We start from the raw sequence: 22515 nt of genomic DNA, 5'->3' as shown, positions 1-22515 counted from the left end.
ATCGATGCCTAGAAGTTCTAGACTAGAACCGACCGCGTCGGTGTTGGCTCGAGCAGGTATCGTTTTATGGTTGTATTGTTGGATGGAGTGAAAAGATACAACGGTGCATTGAAAATGCCGTTCGCACTCGACTGGTACCTCGTGAACGTCTTAACTGCAGAACAATACATGGGATTTCCTACCGCAAATGAACAGGTGATCGTCGCGATTAGGTACTTTGCAAGGGACGAAATTCGTGTAAGAAAGTTTGTATTGGAATTAAATTTGCATTTTGTGCATAGATTCCAGGGTTTTCAATATACACAAACATCGAATATTTACATCAAATGATACATATTTACCGAACGAATAATTACGCGTCGAATAGTATACAAGGTGTTCGGCCACCCCTGGGAAAAATTTTAATGGGGGATTCTAGAGGCCAAAATAAGACGAAAATCAAGAATATCAATTTGTTGATGGAGGCTTCGTTAAAGAATTATTAACGTTTAAAGTTTCACACCTTCTCGAATTTTTTTCTCGAAAGTGAGTAGGATTTCGAGGGTATGTCTAATGACCAAAAATGATTGTAATTTACCCCTGTAACTGAATATAATTTTTTTGGTATGATTTGAAATTTTTTAATTTTGTCGAAAAATTTCACACCTCGAATTTTTTTCTCGAAAGTGAGTAAGATTTTGAGGGTATGTCTAATGACCACAAATGATTGTAATTTACCCCTGTAACTGAATATAATTTTTTTGGCATGATTTCAAATTTTTTAATTTTGTCGAAAAATTTCACACCTCGAATTTTTTTCTCGAAAATGCGCAAGATTTCGGGTGTATGTCTAATGACCAAAAATGATTGCAATTGACCCCCGCAACCAAAAATAATTTTTCCAGAACGATTTGAAATTTTTTTTTTCGTCAAAAAAAGGCGCCTAATTAGATTTTCGGTTAGGAATTTTTTTCTCGAAAGTGCGTAGGATTTTGGGGGTATGTGTAATGACCAAAAACTATTGTAATTGACCCCCCCAACCGAAAATAATTTTTCTAAAACGATTTGAAATTTTTTTTTCCGTCGAAAAATTTCATACCTTCTCGAATTTTTTTCTCGAAAGTGAGTAAGATTTCGATGGTATGTCTAATGACCAAAAATGATTGTAATTGACCCCCGCAACCGAAAATAATTTTTCCAGAACGCTTTGAAATGTTTGAATTTAATTGTTAATAACTTTTTAACAAAGCCTCAGTCAAGAAATTTATATTCTTGATTTTCCTCTTATTTTGTCCTCTAGAATCTCCCATTAAAATTTTTCCCAGGGGTGGCTGAACACCCTGTATAGCTGGCAAATTATCGTTGTATAACCACAAGAAAGATTGAAGAAAAAACACCCTTACAAACGTTGTACTATAGTCAAGCGAGTCTCCCGGGTATCCGTTTCTTTTATGATTCGAATAACGAAGAGAATAATAGTTATTCCAAGATCAATAGCCCCCGGTAATAGTGAGGGTAGGGGGTAAAAACAATGTTAATGATCTACGGATCAGGAAGTCACAGGTCGAGAGCCTCGAGCACTTCAAGCATCTCAATGTAGAACTCAAAATATCGTAGATAATGAAAATCCGATGAACTGTGAACGTGCAAGCCTTGGGGCCTGCTCGGACTATCGGCTTTCCATCGCACTAAAGTTGGTAAAAATGATTGCCCGATAAAGTCCAGGAGTGGGTCGACCAGGTATGCGCAATCCCATGCCTTTTTGGCGAAAGAACGATCCATCCAATGTATCACGTTGTTCCATCTGAGCCTTCAATAATATCAGCGGAGGAACGTAAGGACCAAGCCACTAGTAGAATCCTAATCCAATGTATTGGGTTGTTCTATCTAGGCCTCCAACAATGTCAACTGTTTACGAAGACCTTGGATTCCGTCTCAGCGAATGAACGTAAGGACCAAGCCACTAGTTGAATCCTAATCCAATGTATTGGGTTGTTCTATCTAGGCCTCCAACAATGTCAACTGTTTACGAAGACCTTGGATTCCGTCTCAGCGAATGAACGTAAGGACCAAGCCACTAGTTGAATCCTTCTAGCAGAGTCTCGCGACCAAGTTGCCTGCCAGTCTCTGTGTAAGCCAGAGACGTCACTCGTCCTAAGAAAATGCCTAACGACCAACACAGTTGCACCCAAGTAGACCAGAGTTTGATCCGAAGATCGCGTTAAAATGGGATTTCAGGTGCATTGGTACCGGAACAATGGAAAGCATTGTTCGTCAGGACACGATGCATCGCAAAAATACGATCACCGGTACCGAGAAATCCTACCTTTAGAACCGGCGTTGGCGTCGACGAGATCCGCGTCGGCCACGATAGCGGCGCGTCTCGTCGCGTCGCGGCAGCGGCCCTGTAGAGCAGAAACTGACTTGGATCGCGGAGAGAGCCCCACCATCACGTGGGCTCGCAGGCCCACGGCACACGACTGACAGTTCCCAGTCAGCTGATCGTCCACCGGGGGGGTGAGGGGGCAGAGCAGCAGCAGCAGTAGCAGCAGCAGCAGTAGTAGCACGAGGAGGTGGTGGAGGTGGACGAAGAGGAGGAGGAGGAGGGGGTGAGGGCATCGGGTAGAAGAAGGAAGGAGGGCGGAGGGTTGGCGACGCGCAGTCTGCCGTCGTCGTCGGGATCAGCTGATCGGTGGAGGTGTGCTGGTAACTGACTGACTGTGAACTCTGAATGAACGAACGCGGATGAAGAAGTCTTCGCGTGCGTACACGTATAGGGAGCTCGCTCGCTCAACGGGGGAGGGGGAGAGAGAGAGCGCGTATGCGCGCGTGCCTGCCTAACTATGCGCCAGAGCACTCGCGAGGGAGCGAACGAGCGTTTAGTATCAACGGAAGTGGCCCAGGACAGAGTCCAGGATGGACTCGACTCGTGTCGCTGCGGACGCTGGATAATGGTATGATAGGTCCGGGACCGGCTGGTCCAGGAGGATCGACGATCGACCGACCGACGGATCCTTTAAATACGCGTTGCTTCGTGCGATGCACCAACGTGGACAAGCTTCGTTACACCGACGGGGGTATTTTTAGGAACCTCTGCGACGGTTCTGCGATCGAAACACGCTGGAAAGGCTGCGGTGGTCTTCCCATGACACCGGGATACGCCTCTGGATCCTCTTAAGAGATATGTGGGGCCACAGCACCTTCTTTCGTAGCTGTCAACAATTTTATCGTGATTATCCAGGGTCTACTAGATACTATTAAAACAAAATTCTACTCGTCTCTAAACTACTAGTAAAGCAGACATTTCTTCGCGTATTTTTCCAGCGATCTTGAATTTTTTTAAATGGAAATTAATACTTTCTCGACAAAGTCGTAAATTCTGGTACAGGAGTGGTTAAATATACGTATATTGGAAATAAATTTCTTTTCTGCTCGATTTGCCGTTCACGGATGCATCGCGATGGCCGAAGGGAAACGAGCAGGCCAATTCGTAATTGCGTAATGTAGCGCCGACGATGGCGTGCTACCACTTGTCTCATCCACGATGACCAGAAGAGTGTTTATGTTAAGAACCGAGTGCCACCGGCGAGATCAAAGTCGAAATTTCGTGGTAACTCGTCTCGCATTTCGCGCGGACGAGATGAAAGGCCAAAGAAACGACGGGCATTTCTGTCGCCTGGACGATATTCAGAGCTACCTGGCATCGGTTGAATATTAACACGTTGTTTTGTATTTCGAATGTCGCCATTAATAAACTCGTCGGTCGGTATTCTACCGTTCGGCCTTGATTATGCACTAAGTAACGTAGAAATAGATTGCATATACAAAAAAATGAGCGCATAAACCGATATGACCTTGTTTCCGAGTCGCAGACTGTTTCATTTTCTAACAATTCCCCGTGTGCAAACAACACACTTATACCAAGAACCGCGCGAGTGTATGTATTGTTTACACGTAAGATTCGACGCCTCAACAGTAAACAGTTCGTTTCAATTTATACTTCTATTAACGTACGATTCATTTTTATTTTTAGTTCTTTAAATATACGCTCGTTTCGATAGTTGCATCGTTCACACTTCGTCTTTCAAAAGCACCAATAACGCTTATCGTGCATTAACTTTTCCAAGAACAACCTCACATGCAAATAAAAATTTCACTGTTCTATTAAATTCTTGTATGTTAGTCTTATTGCTGATCTATTAATCGATAGTTTAAGTGACTAATTAGTGAACGAGTTCTCTAGAAATTATTTTTAGTACTTGACCACCTCTAGTGCGAACATTAACCTGACCGCGTCCTGTCATTGACTCTCGGATACGCTGGAATAGCATAAGTAGGGAGATTCAAGATGGCGGTGGTGAGTAACACGTGTCTCCGGAGTGCAGTATTTAAAAGGAATTGTAACTCGTGAAACAAGGTCAAATTAGATACATATTTAAATGAAGTTTTTGTTCTTTTCGAATCATAAATCCATTTAATCCAAAGTACAAAAATTCGTCATAACCATAATCATTTTCCAACATGCTACGATCCACATTTGTCACGTTTGATCAAAATACAGGGATTCCAGAGGCCAAAATAAGGCGAAAATCAAGAATACCAATTTGTCAATGGAGGCTTCGTTAAAAAGTTATTAACAATTAAATTCAAAAATTTCAAATCATTCTGAAAAAATTATTTTCAGTTGCGGGGGTCAATTACAATCATTTTTGGTGAATAGACATACCCCCGAAATCCTGCGCATTTTCGAGAAAAAAATTCAGTACTGTCGGAACTTTGAACGTTAATAACTTTTTAACGAAGCCTCCATCAACAAACTAGTATTCTTGATTTTTGTCTTATTTTGGCCTCTAGAATCCGCCATTAAAATTTTTCCTCGAGTGACCGAACATTCTGTATATTTAAGTAAGTAAAGAAGAAAGTTTCGATAATTTTTTTATCGCAAAGATGGCGTCACCCTTTAATTACAGCACGCTTTGTCCTTTCGCCGCTAAGCAATCGCTCGATTAACGCCGTAATGAATGCGTAGCATTCGGTTTCACGGCAGCACACGTCCAATGGCTGTACGCGTAATAAGCATGCATGTAATCGTCGACAATTGAACGCGCAATACGCGACCGTGGGGGGCATGTAACGTACAGGAGAAGAACATACGCTCCTTACACTAACAGAAACTATTGTAACGTTGAAACAGACGCTGCAACGACACGGTAATGAACGAACCGTTTCTGCATGCAAGGAAGCCTTCTATCTGGTACACTGGGCTCAAAAATATCGTTCCGTCGTTAGGATACGCATAAAACTCGTGTACGCGCATCTGCCTTGCGCATCGTGAGCCTAAGGACTGCCCCCTCCCCTCCACGCAAACATGTTTCCCGCATATGTAGTGGTGGAACGATATTTTCACACCCAGTGACACACGTAAAATGACCTATATCGTGTGTACGTTAACGATGCAAAGTTTGATCAACGAGTTCCGGGATTATGTAAATTTTAACCCTTAAATTAAACGTACACGACTCGAGATAGTATACTCCCTTTCTTATCTTCACCGAATAATATTAATAATTTCGAACAACGTGTGCAATTTTAAGAATCACAATCCCTTCGTCATATTTAATATTCTCTGAAAAATCTAATATTTTCAGAGATGATTTGAAATTCGTACGTAAGCCTCGGGAAATGAAATATTTCTCTTGGCACGTTCATTTTGCCTCCCAGTCTAGAAACGTAAAATGTGCTCGAGCGTTTTGAGTCACCGTGCAATCTCCAGTGAAATATACCAGACGTAAATATTTGTTGTAACGCAACTTTTAGGTTCTGACACAGAAACGGATCGATTTTTAAAATTCACAATGATTCAAATGTGCAACAACAACTCGTTTAAAAACTTGCCTGGAAATGATGTAAATACGATCGAAACGATCGAGGAATTGTTAATATAAGATAAATCTGCACTCTGCTTTTACGTCAAAAATGCAATTTACTCGTATTTACTTTTTATTACTATAAGCTTATGCAAATTTGCACGAGGAACGAATAACGTCATTTTCCGTAATGAAATTTATGCACAGAGTGAAATATACAGAATGATGCAATTACGAACGTCCTCAATGGTCACAAAAATTGTATTTTTTAATTTAAAACTTATATTACCAACCCAAATTATCAATGATTTATTAATGATTAAACAAGGGAAACAGTAAATAAATGTATTTACATTTATGAATAATATTTTAAAAAATACAATTATTAGAACAGTATTTAACATTGTTAGTAAATTTCTCTTTCGAAACGAAAAACTGTCCTCTAATTTCTCGGTCACCCAGTGTATATCAAATGTATGCGCTCAAACACTGATTTATCTACCGTTTTCAGTCTTCTTCTAAGGGAACCTGTGAAGTATGCATAAAAATGTTTACGCGACCAAGCAATGAGATTTACCTACCAACATATGTAAACGTTGCTATCTCATGTTTCAGTGTTTTCTTTTGGTAAAGTCTGTGATGTTCGAGAGACTCGCCACCGACAAACTCAAATGAATTTCATTATAGCAGACTATTGAAAATGTAATAAAAACTTTTTTTTTATTCTTTAGTTGTTTCATTTTAGCGATCGAAGAAACAGATACTAAGCGAGAATCGAAATAACATCTGCATAAAAGGAATAATAAAACGAAATAAATCTTTTATTGGGTCATTATTTAGATGAAGAATTCTAATATAAAGGATGTTTCAGAACTCTAGGTATAAAGAATTTGGATGACGAAGCTCATAAAAAGAAACAAAATAAATTATTGCGAAAAAAAGACTGGTTTAACTTCTAATAAAATTTACCTATGGACTTAACACTTTGACTGCCACGTCACCCATATTTACAGGATTTATAATTACGATACTAGAAAAATTAATTCTCAAGTTAAGACGTTGTGGGAAATAAATTTGAATAGAATTCGTGAATTTTAACAAGATTATGAAAATAAATACTGAAACAAATTTTAGGTTACGTAGCCTACGATGGTCTGAAATAAAAATTTTACTTTTGCAGAATATTATACGGTTTTGATCTGTAGGTGAACGTGTTAAATGAATGTGTAAACGATGGCATCTAACGTTTTAGTATTTTTTGTTCGGTACAGTCTGTGAAATTCGAACCAAACAATCTAAACGCCTTCGAACAACATGCGGGTGCCACGTTGTGCACGCACTCGTAAGCCAAACAATGGCCACTCTTTTCTGTCTCCACACTAACTCGTTATATAAGATAAAACTAATCTACAAGAGACACAGTATGACGAATACTCCAATGAGATATCGCGGCTACCAGACCTAACTTATTACAGAAGACCGCCCACGACGTCTATCAAAAGTTAATTTCGTTGCGAAAAGACTGCGCAATATATCTCGAACATCGAATTCCGAACAAAATTCGATGCTTTTCGATCATACAACTTAAAATTATATCTATTCGAATTCGAACCGAATAGTAAGAACATTTAGTTAAAAATAATTAACACATGTTTGGAGAATAAAATAATGTATCATGGAATTTTTAACGAATGATTAATCTGTACGGCGCGAATAAGTTTTAAAACAATCGTCGCTTCTTTTATGTGGGTACTCCTCTAATTAGTCTCAGTAATACAGAATTTGGTAGACACTTTTGTCCAACGAAAATAACGAATTTAATTATGAATGTCACAGAAAAGCGAATATCTCGAAATATAAATATTTTACACAATAAATATAAGAACGCACGAAGTTTTTTGCACGGAACATTTCGCTTCGTTTTGCTGCGTATAACAGTAACCGAGGAGTACCTGAATGCGAACAGTACCTGATTTCCATATTTAATTGCTGTGCAGTAAACATCTCTGGATCGATCTCTTACGTAAAGAATTTAAATACACGGGAACAAAACGGAAAACGTGGAAACACAGAGGCTTCGTATCGAGCCAGTGGCGATCGTTCGAAAGTAGGAATAAAACTGTGCGAAATACGAGTGTGTATGGTTTGTAAATGGGTTGAGATCGGTTCGTTGAAGGAACGGCAAAGGAAAAGGTGCAGTGACCTCCGGTGATGGCTCGTGCTCGAATGATGGCTGACCAAGTGGCACCGTCGGCCAAGGCCATTAATGCCGATGTGTCTTGCACGCCGGAGAAAGACGCGAAAGACGCGGCGAGAAATCGAGCTATTCGTCTTGCACTCTCTTCTAATGAATGTCTATTCGAAAAATACGCCACCAACACGACCAAGAATCGTGTATAGTAACCGTAAGAGTGCCTCTCGCATACTTTTATTTATTTCGAACATTGTCAATTAAATATACGCATAAAAATTCAATTACATATGATAACTGTCGTAGAGAACCGAAGACGATGTTTCAGTTTTCGAGTAACAAGAGGGTTAAAAGTGGTGCACTGTGGAAACGTGGCTTAACGCGAGATTTGAAACGAGTTCTGTTCGCACCTCAAAGGTAAGTAACGTAACGCTACTTTCTATTAACGTACCTGGAAAGTTTTGGTTTTCGTCGAAAGTGCCTTTGAAATTTACATTTTAGTCGCAGCGCTAGAAACGTAACTGGGGACATTTGATTTTTACCAGATGACATTTACTATCTAGGGAAATGGAAATTAAAATGTATGCTACTCTGTATTTCGATTTGTAGTTATTATAATATATTCGATGATAATTGCTAAGGTGACACAGTACCAATAATTCTATAACGTGTCAACTTGGCCGGACTTGTTTCTCAAGTCCGATTCAGCACATCCCTTACGTAAATGTACGAGGAAAACCAACTGTTCTAAAATTCGCCTCTTGTCGTTGAACGGGCAACCATTAACGCGAAAATTTTATTTGATATTATCGAAATTCAGTTATTATACAGATTAATATTGCAAACGCGACAGCTTCGTTCGCGCTTGGAACTTCTGTACTAGCTCGGTTATTTCCAAGTTAACGATGGACCATGACCGATCCTCGAGCACTTCTTAATCGTCTTCGAGCAACTTAATTTACTGGACATTTATCTTTACTCGCCTGTTCATTTTATATCCTACATAAGGCCAGCTGGAACATGTAACGTACACGATACATGCATGACGTACACTTTTCTATTCTAAAAGAAATTCAAGAGGCAAACACGACGGGACAAGGGAGCAGCGGCGACACGTTTTAAAAAGTTGTTAGACGTTTTCACGTCAACGAGAACGATCGACAAGTTCGAATCGAGGCGATATGCTTTCCTTCGGCTGTCCTTTATCCGTCTCACTCCTTCGACTAACGGTGAGCCCATCTTACGACGGCGAAGCGTATACCTCAGGCTATCTCTATTTAATCTCGTCGATGCGACGTTGCCGTCCAACCGCCGCCACGTTGGCGTGCTCTCGGAAGTGATCTGCCCTCGACTGTTAGAATGGCAACGCCGCAGCACGGCACCTCTCTTCGCGCGTTGTCTTTCTCCCACACGAACGCTCTCCGCTCTCTGTTTCTCTGTTTCTCTCGCGTTACTTGGTACCTCGATCGCGCGGCCTCACACGCGACATTCGCGAAGGAGGTAGTAGGTGTCGTTACCTACGATTGAGGGACGAGTAAAAAGAGGAATGTTTCCAGTGCGAAAGGCGAATCATCGAGGCAATACTGGGCTGCTCGGTAGCGATCCGATGCTCGAGCCTTTGAAACGAGGTTATGGATTCCTATGACAAAGACGTAGAGGTTTTTTCTTTAGCTTTTACAGACATTACGTAGACTTTGGAATTACCCACGATGTCGATTCGCGTGTGTGCACGGCGTTTTACGCGGTCGCATAACAAACGTGATATTAATATTAAACAAAAGTCCAATATTAAATTTCGACGTCGACTTACATTCGATTGGTTAATTTCGCGGTATTCGTGAAAAGTGTACCCAACAAAGCAGGAAATGCGGGGGAAAAATTAAATTCTATTTTCGGAAGTATCAAACCACCGTACCGCCAGTAAAGCAAACACATACGTGAATTCGTGTAAACCTGTTTTAAGAAAAACCAGAGGAAAAGCATCATTTCGTCGGCCCAAATATTTCATTATGAATTTCCTCCAAAGAGACAATGTAAGCTAACAGGCTCAGCGCGATGAGAAGGGGAAGGGGGGAGTGAGTGAGAAGCAGATGTCTATTTTTTCCACGACGAAAGAATCTCAAAGTGAAAAGTACTTCGCCAATTTGGACACGGGGGTGCTCGACAGCGAAGCGCGTGCGTGGGACAGTCAAAGGCAGGCAGGCAGGCAGGCAGGCAAGAAAGCAAGTGAACGAGCAAGCAAGCCAGCCATCAAGCGACCAACCAGGCATCTCAGTCTCTTCGGCGTCCCCGGGTGTACATGTGTGCAGGGCATGAGGTCGCTCTCCTCGTCGTTCGATGTGTGAGAGCCTGACTGCCCTCTCCCCCGCACGCTGCCGGAGCGACGTTGCCGACTGTTCGATGCTTGGGCGGGCGGCGATGCCGGTATGCGTGTGGCAGGGCGCGGCGTTGCCATATCGACCGTGCCTCATCACCGGGGAGCGAACGAGCGAACCCCCGCCACCTCTCCCCGCTCCCAACAGACGTTCCGTCTTTCTCGGTTTCATTCTCTTTTTTATATTTCCTGCACCTCTTTTCTCTGTTCTCTCCCGCCTCTTTCGCCCCGTTCTTTTTCACCATATTCTTTCGCTTTTCTTCCCGCCTGACTCTTTTCTCCATAGTCCCCGGTCGTGTCTCTCTGTCTATACCTCCAGGACGCTGTCGGTCTTTCTTTCTCTGTTGCGCGCGCTCTCGCGGTTCTGACCACTTCGAAACGATGCAAGGCGCCGCGGCACCTGACTGACTCAGCATTACCGACTTCGTCGCGGATTCCTCGCACGCTACACGCACTGCGTATAGCGAGCAGACCAATGCCAGACTACGGTGCGTGCCCATTCGACGGTCGCCGAACACTCTTCGTATACCAGTCGCGCCCTTGAACAAGCCGGACACTCGCGCGAACCGTACACGCTTCCCCTCTGCCTCTTTCTTTCTGTATCTCGCGCTCTCCGCGCATCGCGGATCTTGGTCCTTTTCCCGAGGAGCTTCTCTCGTTTGCGACGGTCCCTTCTACGCCTCCTCTTCTACCCCCCCTGTGGTCCATCGTTTCTTTTTCTTGCCGGAACCGGTAGGAGCGCGGACGTACGTTCCGCCACTGGTTCTTTGACGAGACGTTACCCCGAGAGAACACGAGGCTTCGGCCGTTTATTTTCTGCGTGGTTTACGCCTATGTTTTTAACTGGTTGGTGACTCGATCTCCGACGTGATTCGACGGTTTTACGCGTTCGCGTTTCTCAGTATAAACGCAAAGAGTCGAGTTTTCGCTCTGGGAGGCGGACTGACTCGACAACCACGGAATTCGTATCGGTTTCGTGGATTTTCTTTCGCACGCGAGACATTTTTCCAGTTTTTCAATTCTCCACGGTCTCGCGGGCGTAAACGTCGATTCTCGTGAACCGTTCTCGTTACATCCGCACGGCAATGCAAACAGCAATTGTTAAGTAGATTAATTTCCTAGCTGCCTAGGAATTGGAGCCAAAGATAAAATATTTAGATTAGCGGCGAACTGTGCAAGACTGACGAACTCGGCGCGCTTGGTATGCAACAGCGAACCGACATGTGAGCAGGCGAAACGTATACCTTGAATATTTCTGTACTGTAACTCGGCGGTACATAACGATGAAGATTTGCATTCTGCTTAATTTTTTTTTCTTCTATAAAATTAATGCCACTGCCCGTCGCTATACAGGGTGTTCGGCCACCCCTGGGAAAAATTTTAATGGGAGATTCTAGAGGTCAAAATAGGACGAAAATCAAGAATACCAATTTGTTGATGGAGGCTTCGTTAAAAAATTATTAACATTTAAAGTTCCGCCCGTACTGAATTTTTTTCTCGAAAGTTGGTAGGATTTCGAAGGTATGTCTAATGACCAAAAATGATTGTAATTGACCCCCGCAACCGAAAATAATTTTTTCAGAACGATTTGAAATTTTTTAATTTAATTGTAATCAACTTTTTAACGAAGCGTCAAACGAAAGATTGATATTCTTGATTTTCGTCTTATTTTAGCCTCTAGAATCACCTATTAAAATTTTTCCCAGGGATGGCTGAACACCCTGTATAAATTTCTTCAAAATGAAATTATCAATTTTCGTTGCCAGGCAACATTTTCTAACTTGACGTTGAACGAAAAAAATTAGATTATACATTTTCTTAGATCAGTATTATCCAGATCACACGTGATTTTGATCGACGTTTACCGTTTCCATTTGCTCGACAGAGTATTAATAGCATTACACGTTTCAATACGTTGGAAATATTTTTGTAACTGAAATAATAAGAATATCTTTGGAAAACGAAACGGTATCCGATTGTATTAAACTAGGATTATTGTGTAGAAACCAGTTTTAAACGATAGCCGATAACTTTAAGGATTAGAAAACTGAGCGTATAGCGGTACCTACGGAAGTGTAGCATGTAGAATCATTATAATTTATTTAGAATTTCTCGTCGGGACACGTTAAAAATTTCCAAATCAATATTTACGGATGGTGAGGTTGTTTCGACTTATCCAATCGTTTAACTACCATAAGGACATCCTGCATCGGTCCACCAATAATTTCTATATCTACACTTTCACTTTACGGCAAGCATTCCGTGAGTGGAGTGACTTTGCCTCGTGACACGGTGATGAATTCAGTGCATAAATGTTACGAGATCAGTTTTCTCGCCCTTTTCCAAGGCAATCCGGCTGAAAATTAATCAACTTCTTAAAGTCAGAGATACTTTGCACTTCGTAGCACGTTTTAACGACTTCAGTTCGCGAAATCACGATGAACTTTTTTAACGAGCGCATTAAGTAACCTCGTCAAAAACGAAAAGCAACCAAAAGACCAAGTTTTCAACGAGACTGAACAGCATAAGGTAATGACAGAAATAAAATTATGCACTGTTGAATTATATTGTATCGTCGGTGATTGATACGATATAAACGAGATATTCTGCAGATGCAGATATAAGGGGAAAGGCTGGATGGGCTTGAACATCCACCATTCTTCAACGACCAAAACAATCTATTATTTGAAATTTAATTTCCCTCTTTCGAGCTTTTTTAAATCTGATATTCTGTAATATCGACAGCAGTAAACCTGTTAAATTAAAAGTATTCTCGATTCAAATGGTAACAGGTGGCCACAGTGCCACGAGTTTTCGTTTCTCAGAGCACCGTTTATGGCACCCAGCATTTGTTACTTTCAAGATACAACTTCAATCTCTCGACTGTACAAAACTACCCTCATAAGATTGCGGAACATTCAGATTTAGTTCAAATTTTGTACGCTGGAAACAGGCGTTTGTTCAGTTATATAAAAAGATGCCATGCAGGATAAACTCTAACGACGCGGCCGATTATGTGACGATAAGTGGCGCGACCAAAGGCGGATTAACACGTTCGCTGCCTACGTAGTTTCGTGAGGTTTCGTTTTGCTTACTCGTGCTTTCTATGTTTTCGAACAAATATGGACTTTGCGCGCATACGAAACACTGTATTGCCTACCTATCAACAACGAAGAATATACCAGTAATATGGAAAAGAATATAATTTCGTGACCAAAAGCAATTTTTCGAGTTCAGTATTTTAAAATGCGTCAGAATACCCGGGGACTAGATGCAGCAGTCTCGAAACGGTTTCACGCCCGATACCAGTTAAAAAAGATACGAAAAACGTGGTTCGAATTTTGGCCACGAAAATGTTGCTTTTCCAGACCACTGTGCACTGTGTGGTGACCCAAATGTCGCGCAGTCCCCTCGTTAGATGTTAATTGCGGATCTAGGGACTTTCTCTTCGAGTCATCGTTGCAACGTCGAACGCGACGAAGTTTCTTTTCCGCGGTTACGAGGCGAGAGCCGTGATCCGACAAAAAAAATGACGTCAGCTTCTTCGAATCGAAGAACCCGCGCGCTTCGCGATGCATTCTGAGCGTAGTCGCGACCCGGCTGCATGTTATATAGTCTAGCGAGCTTCGATCACACTTGTTGAGGGGAAGCCCTCGACCAGCACTACCTCCACCTCCTCTTCGCGTCATATTCAATCTCTCTCTCTCTCTCTTCGCGTCTTCCCTTTCTCACTCTCTCCACTATTCTCTTTCCCCCTCCCCTCTTTACCGCGCGCACCTTCTTCCCACCTTCGGTTCATGATCTATCCCCCACCCCTCGAACAGTGCCTCTGCAAGTGACCCTGACCTTGCGTCAACTTCCGTATTGTCTCCGTGCACGGATTTTGGCGGAAATTACTTCCATTTCGAAAAAATTACTGGATCCTACCGGGCCCCACCGACCATCGCGACGCGCAGGTGCGGTCGATCGAATCGTGGCCTGGTTTTGGGGATTTATAGTCCTCAAACGATGACACTCGCGACCGGGAAGTCTGCCCGTGGAATTTGTAAACTTCTCGTACTCGAGCTTCCTTGGGGTCTCTTTAACTCTTTGGGGTACGCTGGGATTGAAAGTGTCCCACCGTTTGGTGCACCGTAATGCATGGCGGGACATAGGCTTATATTTCGTCTTATTTGCGTGAAGCAGTTGGTAATATCTTCAACAAATGTTGCAAATGTATTCACTTGTGTTGGCAATATTCAACATATCAATATAGGTTTGTCAACTGTTGCAAGTGGAAGGTTTATTGCGACAAATTTAATTAAACTATTACTATTTTTTGTATGCTTTTACATTGTGCAATACCTTTCTTAGTAAGAATCTACCAATTTTGTTTAGTTTAAAACGCAGTAATATTTCTATGCAACATGTTTGAACGTTTGAGAGAACGTGAAATTACTTTGAAAAAGTAGCCTCGATTTCTGAGGGCGTTTACTCGATTGAAAGAGATCAATTTTAATGGGAGATTCTAGAGGCCAAAATAAGACGAAAATCAAGAATACTAATTTGTTGATTGAGGCTTCGTTAAAAAGTTATTAACGTTTAAAGTTTCACCAGTACTGAATTTTTTTCTCGAATATGCGCAGGATTTCGGGGGTATGTCTAATGACCAAAAATGATTCTAATTAACCCCTGCAAATGAAAATAATTTTTCCAGAACGATTTGAAAAATTTTTTTTTCGACGAAAAATTTCACCACCTACCCGATTTTTTTTCTCGAGAATGGATGGGATTTCGAGGGTATGTCTAATGACCAAAAATGATTCTAATTAACCTCTGCAAATGAAAATAATTTTTCCAGAACGATTTGAAAAATTTTTTTTTCAACGAAAAATTTCACTACCTACCCGATTTTTTTTCTCGAGAATGGATGGGATTTCGAGGGTATGTGTAATGACAAAAAATGATTCTAATTAACCCCCGCAACCGAAAATAATTTTTCCAGAATGATTTGAAATTTTTGAATTTAATTGTTAATAACTTTTTAACAAAGCGTCCATCAACAAATTGGTATTCTTGATTTTCGTCTTATTTTGGCCTCTAGAATCCTCCATTAAAATTTTTCCAGGGGGTGACTGAACACCCTGTATTGGGTTAAATTTGCCAAGTTATCCAGCAAAATAATTACCTCTCACAGATTCTTGGATTTCTCTTTGCACCGACACCAATTGCGCAAGACAATTATAAGAAAGTACCGTCGAGGATCCAACATGTAAATACCATAGAATAAGTGTGTAGCAATGAACAGTTTACCCGGTGGTTGAATAAAGTCGAGGGTAAAAATCTAGTGAAACTTTGAAAGGAGAAATTTACAATTTGTTATAAAAATTCCATGGTTTCTGAACACGGTTGAAAATTCATCGTAACCCCACTTTGGGAATCACTGGTATGGATTATGTACGTCTCTCAAGGGGTTATACCCTTGGCGATAACTTCGATGAGGGACTGTGAGGTTACTTGCCTCTGTACGCCTGCACTTTTTCATCCACGCTCGTTGCGAACTGAAAGAAGAGATTTGAAACATAAAGTAAGAAGAAGCTCAGACACTTCTTCATTGTCTGGAATACGTTCTATAGCCTGGGCTTTCTAGCCAAGTATCGACTATCGAAGTATTTTTAACAAAGAATAGAAAACTAAAAATCAATGCAACCGTGTGCTGACGTTCGAGTTGGTTAACTATTTTAAAATTTTGAACGTTCACGTAACTAGTATTTATAACAAAATAAAAGAAGCGTATGACTTGCGAGAGTGCATGTATTTGTTGGTAATGCACGAAACAAAATTGTTATTAAATTCGATTATAAATTGATGCACGGGAACGATTTCTCGAACCCCGGAGAGAAAATAATTTTGAAGAATTCAAATGAAGGAACACGTATTGACGGTGGGCATACGTAAAGCTGGCACGAGATGCGACGAGAAAGAAGAGGTGAAAAGCTTCGTCATACCGCGGTGCTACCACGAGAAGCACATACGACGTTTATGTACACACACGTTAGGGTACATACATATACTGTCGAATCGTCGTGGGTCTTAAGAAAACGTAGACCAGTGGTTCTTCTGCTGGAGAAATAATTACCACGCAAGCTGTATTTGCTGCAAGCCTAATATTCAAATGCTTCTTTGTAGAATTAACTTTACCTGTTTTATCTCATTAGTAATTTACTGTTTTAGAAAAATGTTGCCTTCAACAGGTCAATTCAATTTTTTAACATTCTCGAATCTTTCCTTTTAGGGAAAAATTTTAATGGGAGATCCTAGAGACCAAAATAAGACGAAAATCAAGAATATCAATTTGTTGATGGAGGCTTCGTTAAAAAGTTATTAACGTTTAAAGTTCCGTCTGTAGAACGGCAATCTGCGAACAGCTGCGTACGCGCGATAGTGGCTCTCATTCAGAAAACTGTAAGGCTGTCGATACGTCAGTAGGTAGAGTTTCTCATGCTGAGTGAGAACCACTATCGCGTGCAAGCAGCTGTTCGCAACTTTAAACATTAATATCTTTTTAACGAAGCTTCAATCAAGAAATTTGTATTCTTGATTTTCGTCTCATTTTGGCCTCTAGAATCTCCCATTAAAATTTTTCCCAAAAGTGGCTGAACACCCTGTACAGCTATATAATCTAAAACTAGGAAAGTATTTATCATACTAATCATTTGACATGCTAAATAACTTTTTAGATTTTAGATTTTATGTTTCTTATTTATGAAAATGACTCTGAAGATAGGGTCAAAAGCGTTAAACATAATAATTTTTATGTTGAACAAATTACCATAAATTATATTCGGTATCCAAATACTACAGACCAAGATTATTAACGTTTCAACTACTTCAATGTATCATTTATTGTTCCGAAGCTAAATGTATCGAATAGTATAATTTTTTATTTCCATTTTTCTTTAGAAAATTAGTCAAACGTAATGGGGGATTTATTTAAGAGGAAAAAGATTGCTGGTTTGATTTGAACTTCCGCGATTGTAAAAGAAAAAAGTTTATTGGCGAAAAAAGCCATATCCTTGGTTTTTCTCGACAGAGAACACTTTCATGGGCGGTAACAATGTAAACCGTTCGAACATAAAAGTCACGTTTCTAATAAAAATATTCTAAATGGGAGACTGACTCCAACCGCCTTGACTTTACATGCGAAAAATATAACGTAGATACGTTTCGCATACAATGTAAAATAACTAACGAGTGACGTAAACTGCTAGTAGTAAATCTGAATCTAACTTAATGCACGCTTCGATGCTCAGCTGCTAATGCCTATGAAATATTAACAATTCAAATTCCGTATACAATACCTACAAATGTATACCTCTCCTACAGAAGAATTTCATAAAGTATCCGATATTAAAAATATTATGCTTTTGTTCCTTTACGAAATGTCAACAAAATTCTCTATCCAATTATTGGATAAAATAACCAATATTTTTTCGTTGCATTATATTCCATTAATTTAATTTCCATTTGACGAATATTGCCTATCAATATGTTGCCTTTCTAGTATTCGAATTTACAGTAAAAACGACAATTATAATTGTTTAACGATACAAATACAGAGCCAAGAATTTTGCATTTCAATGATCCAAGTCACCTTGTTACTCATCGAAATTGATACAAAAGAAGCCTCAATACGCTACGAAATGAGAATCGCTAAGTGAAACAAGTCACCGATTAATTATTTTGTCGAAGATTCTGAATCACTGATCGATATCGCGCGACGAAATTTCAAGAAGAATTAGACAAAAGAAACATATTTTTTGCTCATTATAGTGTTCAACCACCCATGGGAAAAATTTTATTGGTGGATTCTAGAGGTCAAAATAACACGAAAATCAAGAATACCAAATTGTTGATGGAGGCTTTGTTAAAAAGTTATTAACGTTTAAAGTTCCGTCCGTATTGAATTTTTTTCTCAAAAATGCGCAGGATTTCGGGGGTAGGCCTATTCACCAAAAATTATTGTAATGGACCCCCGCAAATGAAAATAATTTTTTCAGAACGATTTGAAATTTTTTTTTCCGGTCGAGAAATTTCACAACTTCTCGAATTTTTTTCTCGAAAGTGGGTAGGATTTCGAGGGTATGTCTATTCACCAAAAATGATCGTAATTGCCCCCTGTAACTAAATATAATTTTTTTAGTATGATTTGAAATTTTTTATTTTTCGTCGAAAAATTTAGGCACTTAATTAGATTTTCGGTAAAGAATTTTTTTCTCGAAAGGGCGTAGGATTTCGGGGGTGTGTATAATGACCAAAAATGATCGTAATAGCCCCCTGTAATCGAAAATAATTTTTTCAGAACGATTTGAAAATTTTTTTTTCCGTCGAAAAATTTCTCAACTTTTCGAATTTTTTTCTCGAAAGTGGGTAAGATTTCGAGGGTATGTCTAATGACCAAAAATGATCGTAATTGACCCCCGCAACCGAAAATAATTTTTCCAGAACGATTTGAAATTTTTGAATTTAATTGTTAATAACTTTTTAACGAAGCCTCCATCGACAAATTGGTATTCTTGAATTTCGTCTTATTTTGGTCTCCAGAATCCCCCATTAAAATTTTTCCCATGGGTGGCTGAACACCCTGTATAAAACAATTATCAGGAACGTTATCTTACACTTGTGGTTTACTTTTCCCAAAATTCAAACGAGTTCAAGAATTAAATTCGAAAAACTCAAGGAAAAAATGAAAAATAACAGAAACTGGCGAGCATGATTCTCAAAGTTTCTGCAGAATTCATCGACCGTGATACGTTCGCGTGTGTATCGATTCACGCATACGAATAATAATATGCGTGAAAATTACTGTTTATAAACTTGACGCAGAATAACCGTGCCGCGGGCACGTTGTGTAATGCTGTTGGCAAAATAGAACGATAGTTTTTTCCCTTTTTTTTTTTCCCACTCTCGTATGAAAGATGATTCCAACGTCGGAGATAACGCTCGTCCGATCGATTCTTAAGCCGTTCTTTGTGAATGCGATCGAAGAGCAACTCGACCGCCTCGTGGAACAATCGTTTCCCGCGTTTCCGTATAGTTTGTCGCATTCCTCGATCGTTAATCATGCACGATGGGAGGTTTAAACGGGGCACGATGATACACAGTGCCCCGTAATTGATGACTTATCCAACGAAATGATTATGTATCGAAAAAAGGATAAATAGTATACGTAGAATAAAATTTGTGAATATTCATAACATTAACTTTGTTGAACCTGGTTGAAATTGATATTTTTCAAGCGTTTGTATAATATAATAATAAGTAACGTGTAAAATGAACGCGTGAGCATAAACAGTGGATGCGAAAGTAGTTAAGCTGCATCCATATGTTGCATTAGCGATGCACGGAGGCACGTTAGACGAACGACATTGTACTTCCTAATTTTTCACTCATTATACTTGGTCGCTGATTACGCTTAATGTGTGCATCGCGAATGACGCGTGAAAAGAACGTTGATAAAATTTGAAAAAATCGACTCACCTTGATCCATCCTCCGTGGGCAGTGACGACGACGTATAGCAAGTACAGATCTATATCTTTTCCATTAATTTTCGGGCATTTCTTGAACGAAGTCCTGAAAATGAAAAAACACAACGCGTAAGATAAGAAATATAATAAAACAGAAACCACGTTATCAATAGAATCATAATTATATAAAATATAAATGGTAAATTTAATTTATGACTCGTTCAAATGAATGATATCATTAATGTGTGTATAAAATTCAAATACAATATTGAAAAATGTACGTTTTGAATTGTATATGGTATAGAAATATATTTGTTAAACGTTAAATACTCGATAACGATGAAAGAATTAATAAACATTAAGATATCGAATAAATTAGTGGAAAAAAGACCTTAAGACGAACAAAATAGAATGATGTATTAATTTGTTATATTAACTAGCACGCAGGCATGTATTTATTAAATTAAAATATTATACTACGATGTTTGGTGTTCGATGAATTGAAAAAAATATAAAGAAATTAATATTTCATAGTTCAATTACTGCGTATTAAATATTTACTAACTTTATAAGCTTTGTAAAGAAGGATAATATGGAATAATTAACAATTTATTTTGAAAAGATATGAAGAAATTTATTTTCTTAATGTTTAGAACGAACATGCTACTTCATTTATGCGACGGATTCTCGCTTAGGTTAAGATCGCTCGGTACAATTGAGAATACTTTATTTTCATTTAAGAATTCAGTAAAATACGTGAATAATGACGTAATAAAGGGCCAGCGTCTTCGTTTGAAACGATTGTCGATCGTTAGTGAACCGTGCATAAAAATTTGATCACTGATCCAAGAGACAGAGAGACAGAGAGAGAAAGAGCATGCCGTTTACAATGAACGTAACAAGCTTGGAGACGCACAAATCGCCAAACAGGGAAAAATCATCAAGTTATCGTAATATCGTTACATTCGGTTCAACGTATAACCTCAATCGCAATAAGATACGCGACCGATCGGCGTCGACAAAGAGAATACGGAACACGCGTAAACAAATAGCTGGTAACACAAAGGCGAGAATCTCTGGAAAACTTTAAACCAAAACGTACATAACCTCAACTTTGTCCGCGTTCTAGACAGAAATGCCACCGTTTCGATTTACTTTCGATCCGTGCAACGAGAACACGATCGACGGGAACGCATTCGAACCGACAGAACGTCGAAAAATTGTTCAACACGGAGAGTTATGAATAAATTATTCTCGGTTAAATTAGGACGAGAAACGCATATAGAAAGCTTGTTAGGAAAAATCGACTTACCCTCTGGTCTCATGAAAGTGACGGAGGTCCTTCAGGAAGTTTTCCCTCTCCCTCTCGTAGGTGACAGGGTCCTTGTTGAGGATCTTGGCCATATTCGCGAGCGATAGAGTGCGTGGGCGTGCTAATCGGGGTGTGCTCTGGGTTTACAGGGCACGTAGGGGCAGCAGGCAGAAAAATAGGCGCAGCAACACATGGGTGCTCATGAGAACACATTTACGCCAGGAGCGTCCTGGTGCCACGAGACAGAAGGATGAGGAGGTGGATAACAGAGGACGAGGACGAGGACGACCACGGGTCGACACGGGGTCGCGACCCGCTCCCGACATTGGGTCGTCTTGTCCTGGCCCGAAGTGTCGGCCGGTGGCCTCTCTGTCGCGCGCGCGAAACGAGACGGCGGCTTGGTTTTCCCTGTCTGGCTGGCGTACACACACCGCCACCCCGGGTGGATCGGCGCACCAATATACACGAGCCTGCTACCGTGCGTGTCCCTCGGCACTGGGAACTCGCCACGCGTGGGGAAAAATCCGAATCCTCCTTCGTGTACACGTAGTAGGTTCCACACACAGTAGTCACTACCGATCGACCGCGAGAGAGCGAACCGCGTTACGGGCACACGGGGGCCGCAACGCGACTTTCCTCGCGGGCCCGCGATCGATTCACCTGTCACTTGTCAACGAAACGCTCGCTCGGGATACGTTGCGTCACGCACACGTATTACCAACGATACCCGTGAACCGGACCGTACCAACGAATTCGACCACGCGGACCGGACGCGGCTGCAGACCGACTTCTCGAGAGCGCGTTTCCCTTAGAGCGAACGCTTGACGTGCGCCCGTATATCAAAATGGCGTCTCCTCCTGCCTGGCATCCATTGGCGAAGCCACGGCCAATTTCCCGTGTACGCTACGATAGCTACGAGCAGCGCCGACCCTACACACCGCGACACCGTTTCCGCTGCACACAACCTCGTACCGCGCGCGGCACACCCTACACGCACACTCTACGTCATTTTACGTGCGACACCGCGTTGCCCCGACTACACCACGGTCTGGCCCTCGGCTTTTTTACCCTCGCCGAACCGTACAAACAAAATCCCGGGTCGCGCAGTATTTTTACTTTCGAAATGGTTGTGGACCCCCCTCGCCAGTGGCGCACCGTTTGTTTGAATTGATCGTACGCTTCGCCGATAGAGGCGCGACCTACTCTGGAATACCCTCCCGACATCTGTTGGCGCCAACCACGCATTACACGTACTTCCAAGGAATACGTTTTCGCCTAATGCGCA

At 40.9% G+C, this 22515-nt stretch overlaps 1 protein-coding gene across 7 annotated transcripts in view; it reads right to left on the bottom strand.

Moving 5' to 3' along the window:
• The window catches only part of Bap170 (Brahma associated protein 170kD), a 66799-nt gene extending 44411 nt beyond the window's left edge, over nt 1-22388 (bottom strand). For 4 of the 7 annotated variants that reach the window (XR_013080066.1, XM_076769888.1, XM_076769926.1 and 1 more), the window contains exons 1-2: nt 21231-22387; nt 19931-20024 (exon numbers count right to left, since the gene is read on the bottom strand). Coding sequence is in view for 6 of the 7 variants with exons in the window: in XM_076769888.1 (XP_076626003.1) it covers nt 19931-20024; nt 21231-21322 (186 nt within the window). In the remaining variant the exon portion in view is untranslated. Of the gene's footprint in view, nt 1-19930; nt 20025-21230 lie in introns of all 7 variants that reach the window. The other 3 variants (XM_076769901.1, XM_076769935.1, XM_076769908.1) reach the window with 1 other exon arrangement.
• Nucleotides 22389-22515: the final 127 nt, after the last annotated feature.

This window comes from Colletes latitarsis, chromosome 1 (genome assembly GCF_051014445.1).
Source record: "Colletes latitarsis isolate SP2378_abdomen chromosome 1, iyColLati1, whole genome shotgun sequence".
Classification (NCBI taxonomy): domain Eukaryota; kingdom Metazoa; phylum Arthropoda; class Insecta; order Hymenoptera; family Colletidae; genus Colletes; species Colletes latitarsis.
Note: the sequence above shows the minus strand (reverse complement) of the source record. Positions and strands in the feature narration are given on the sequence as shown.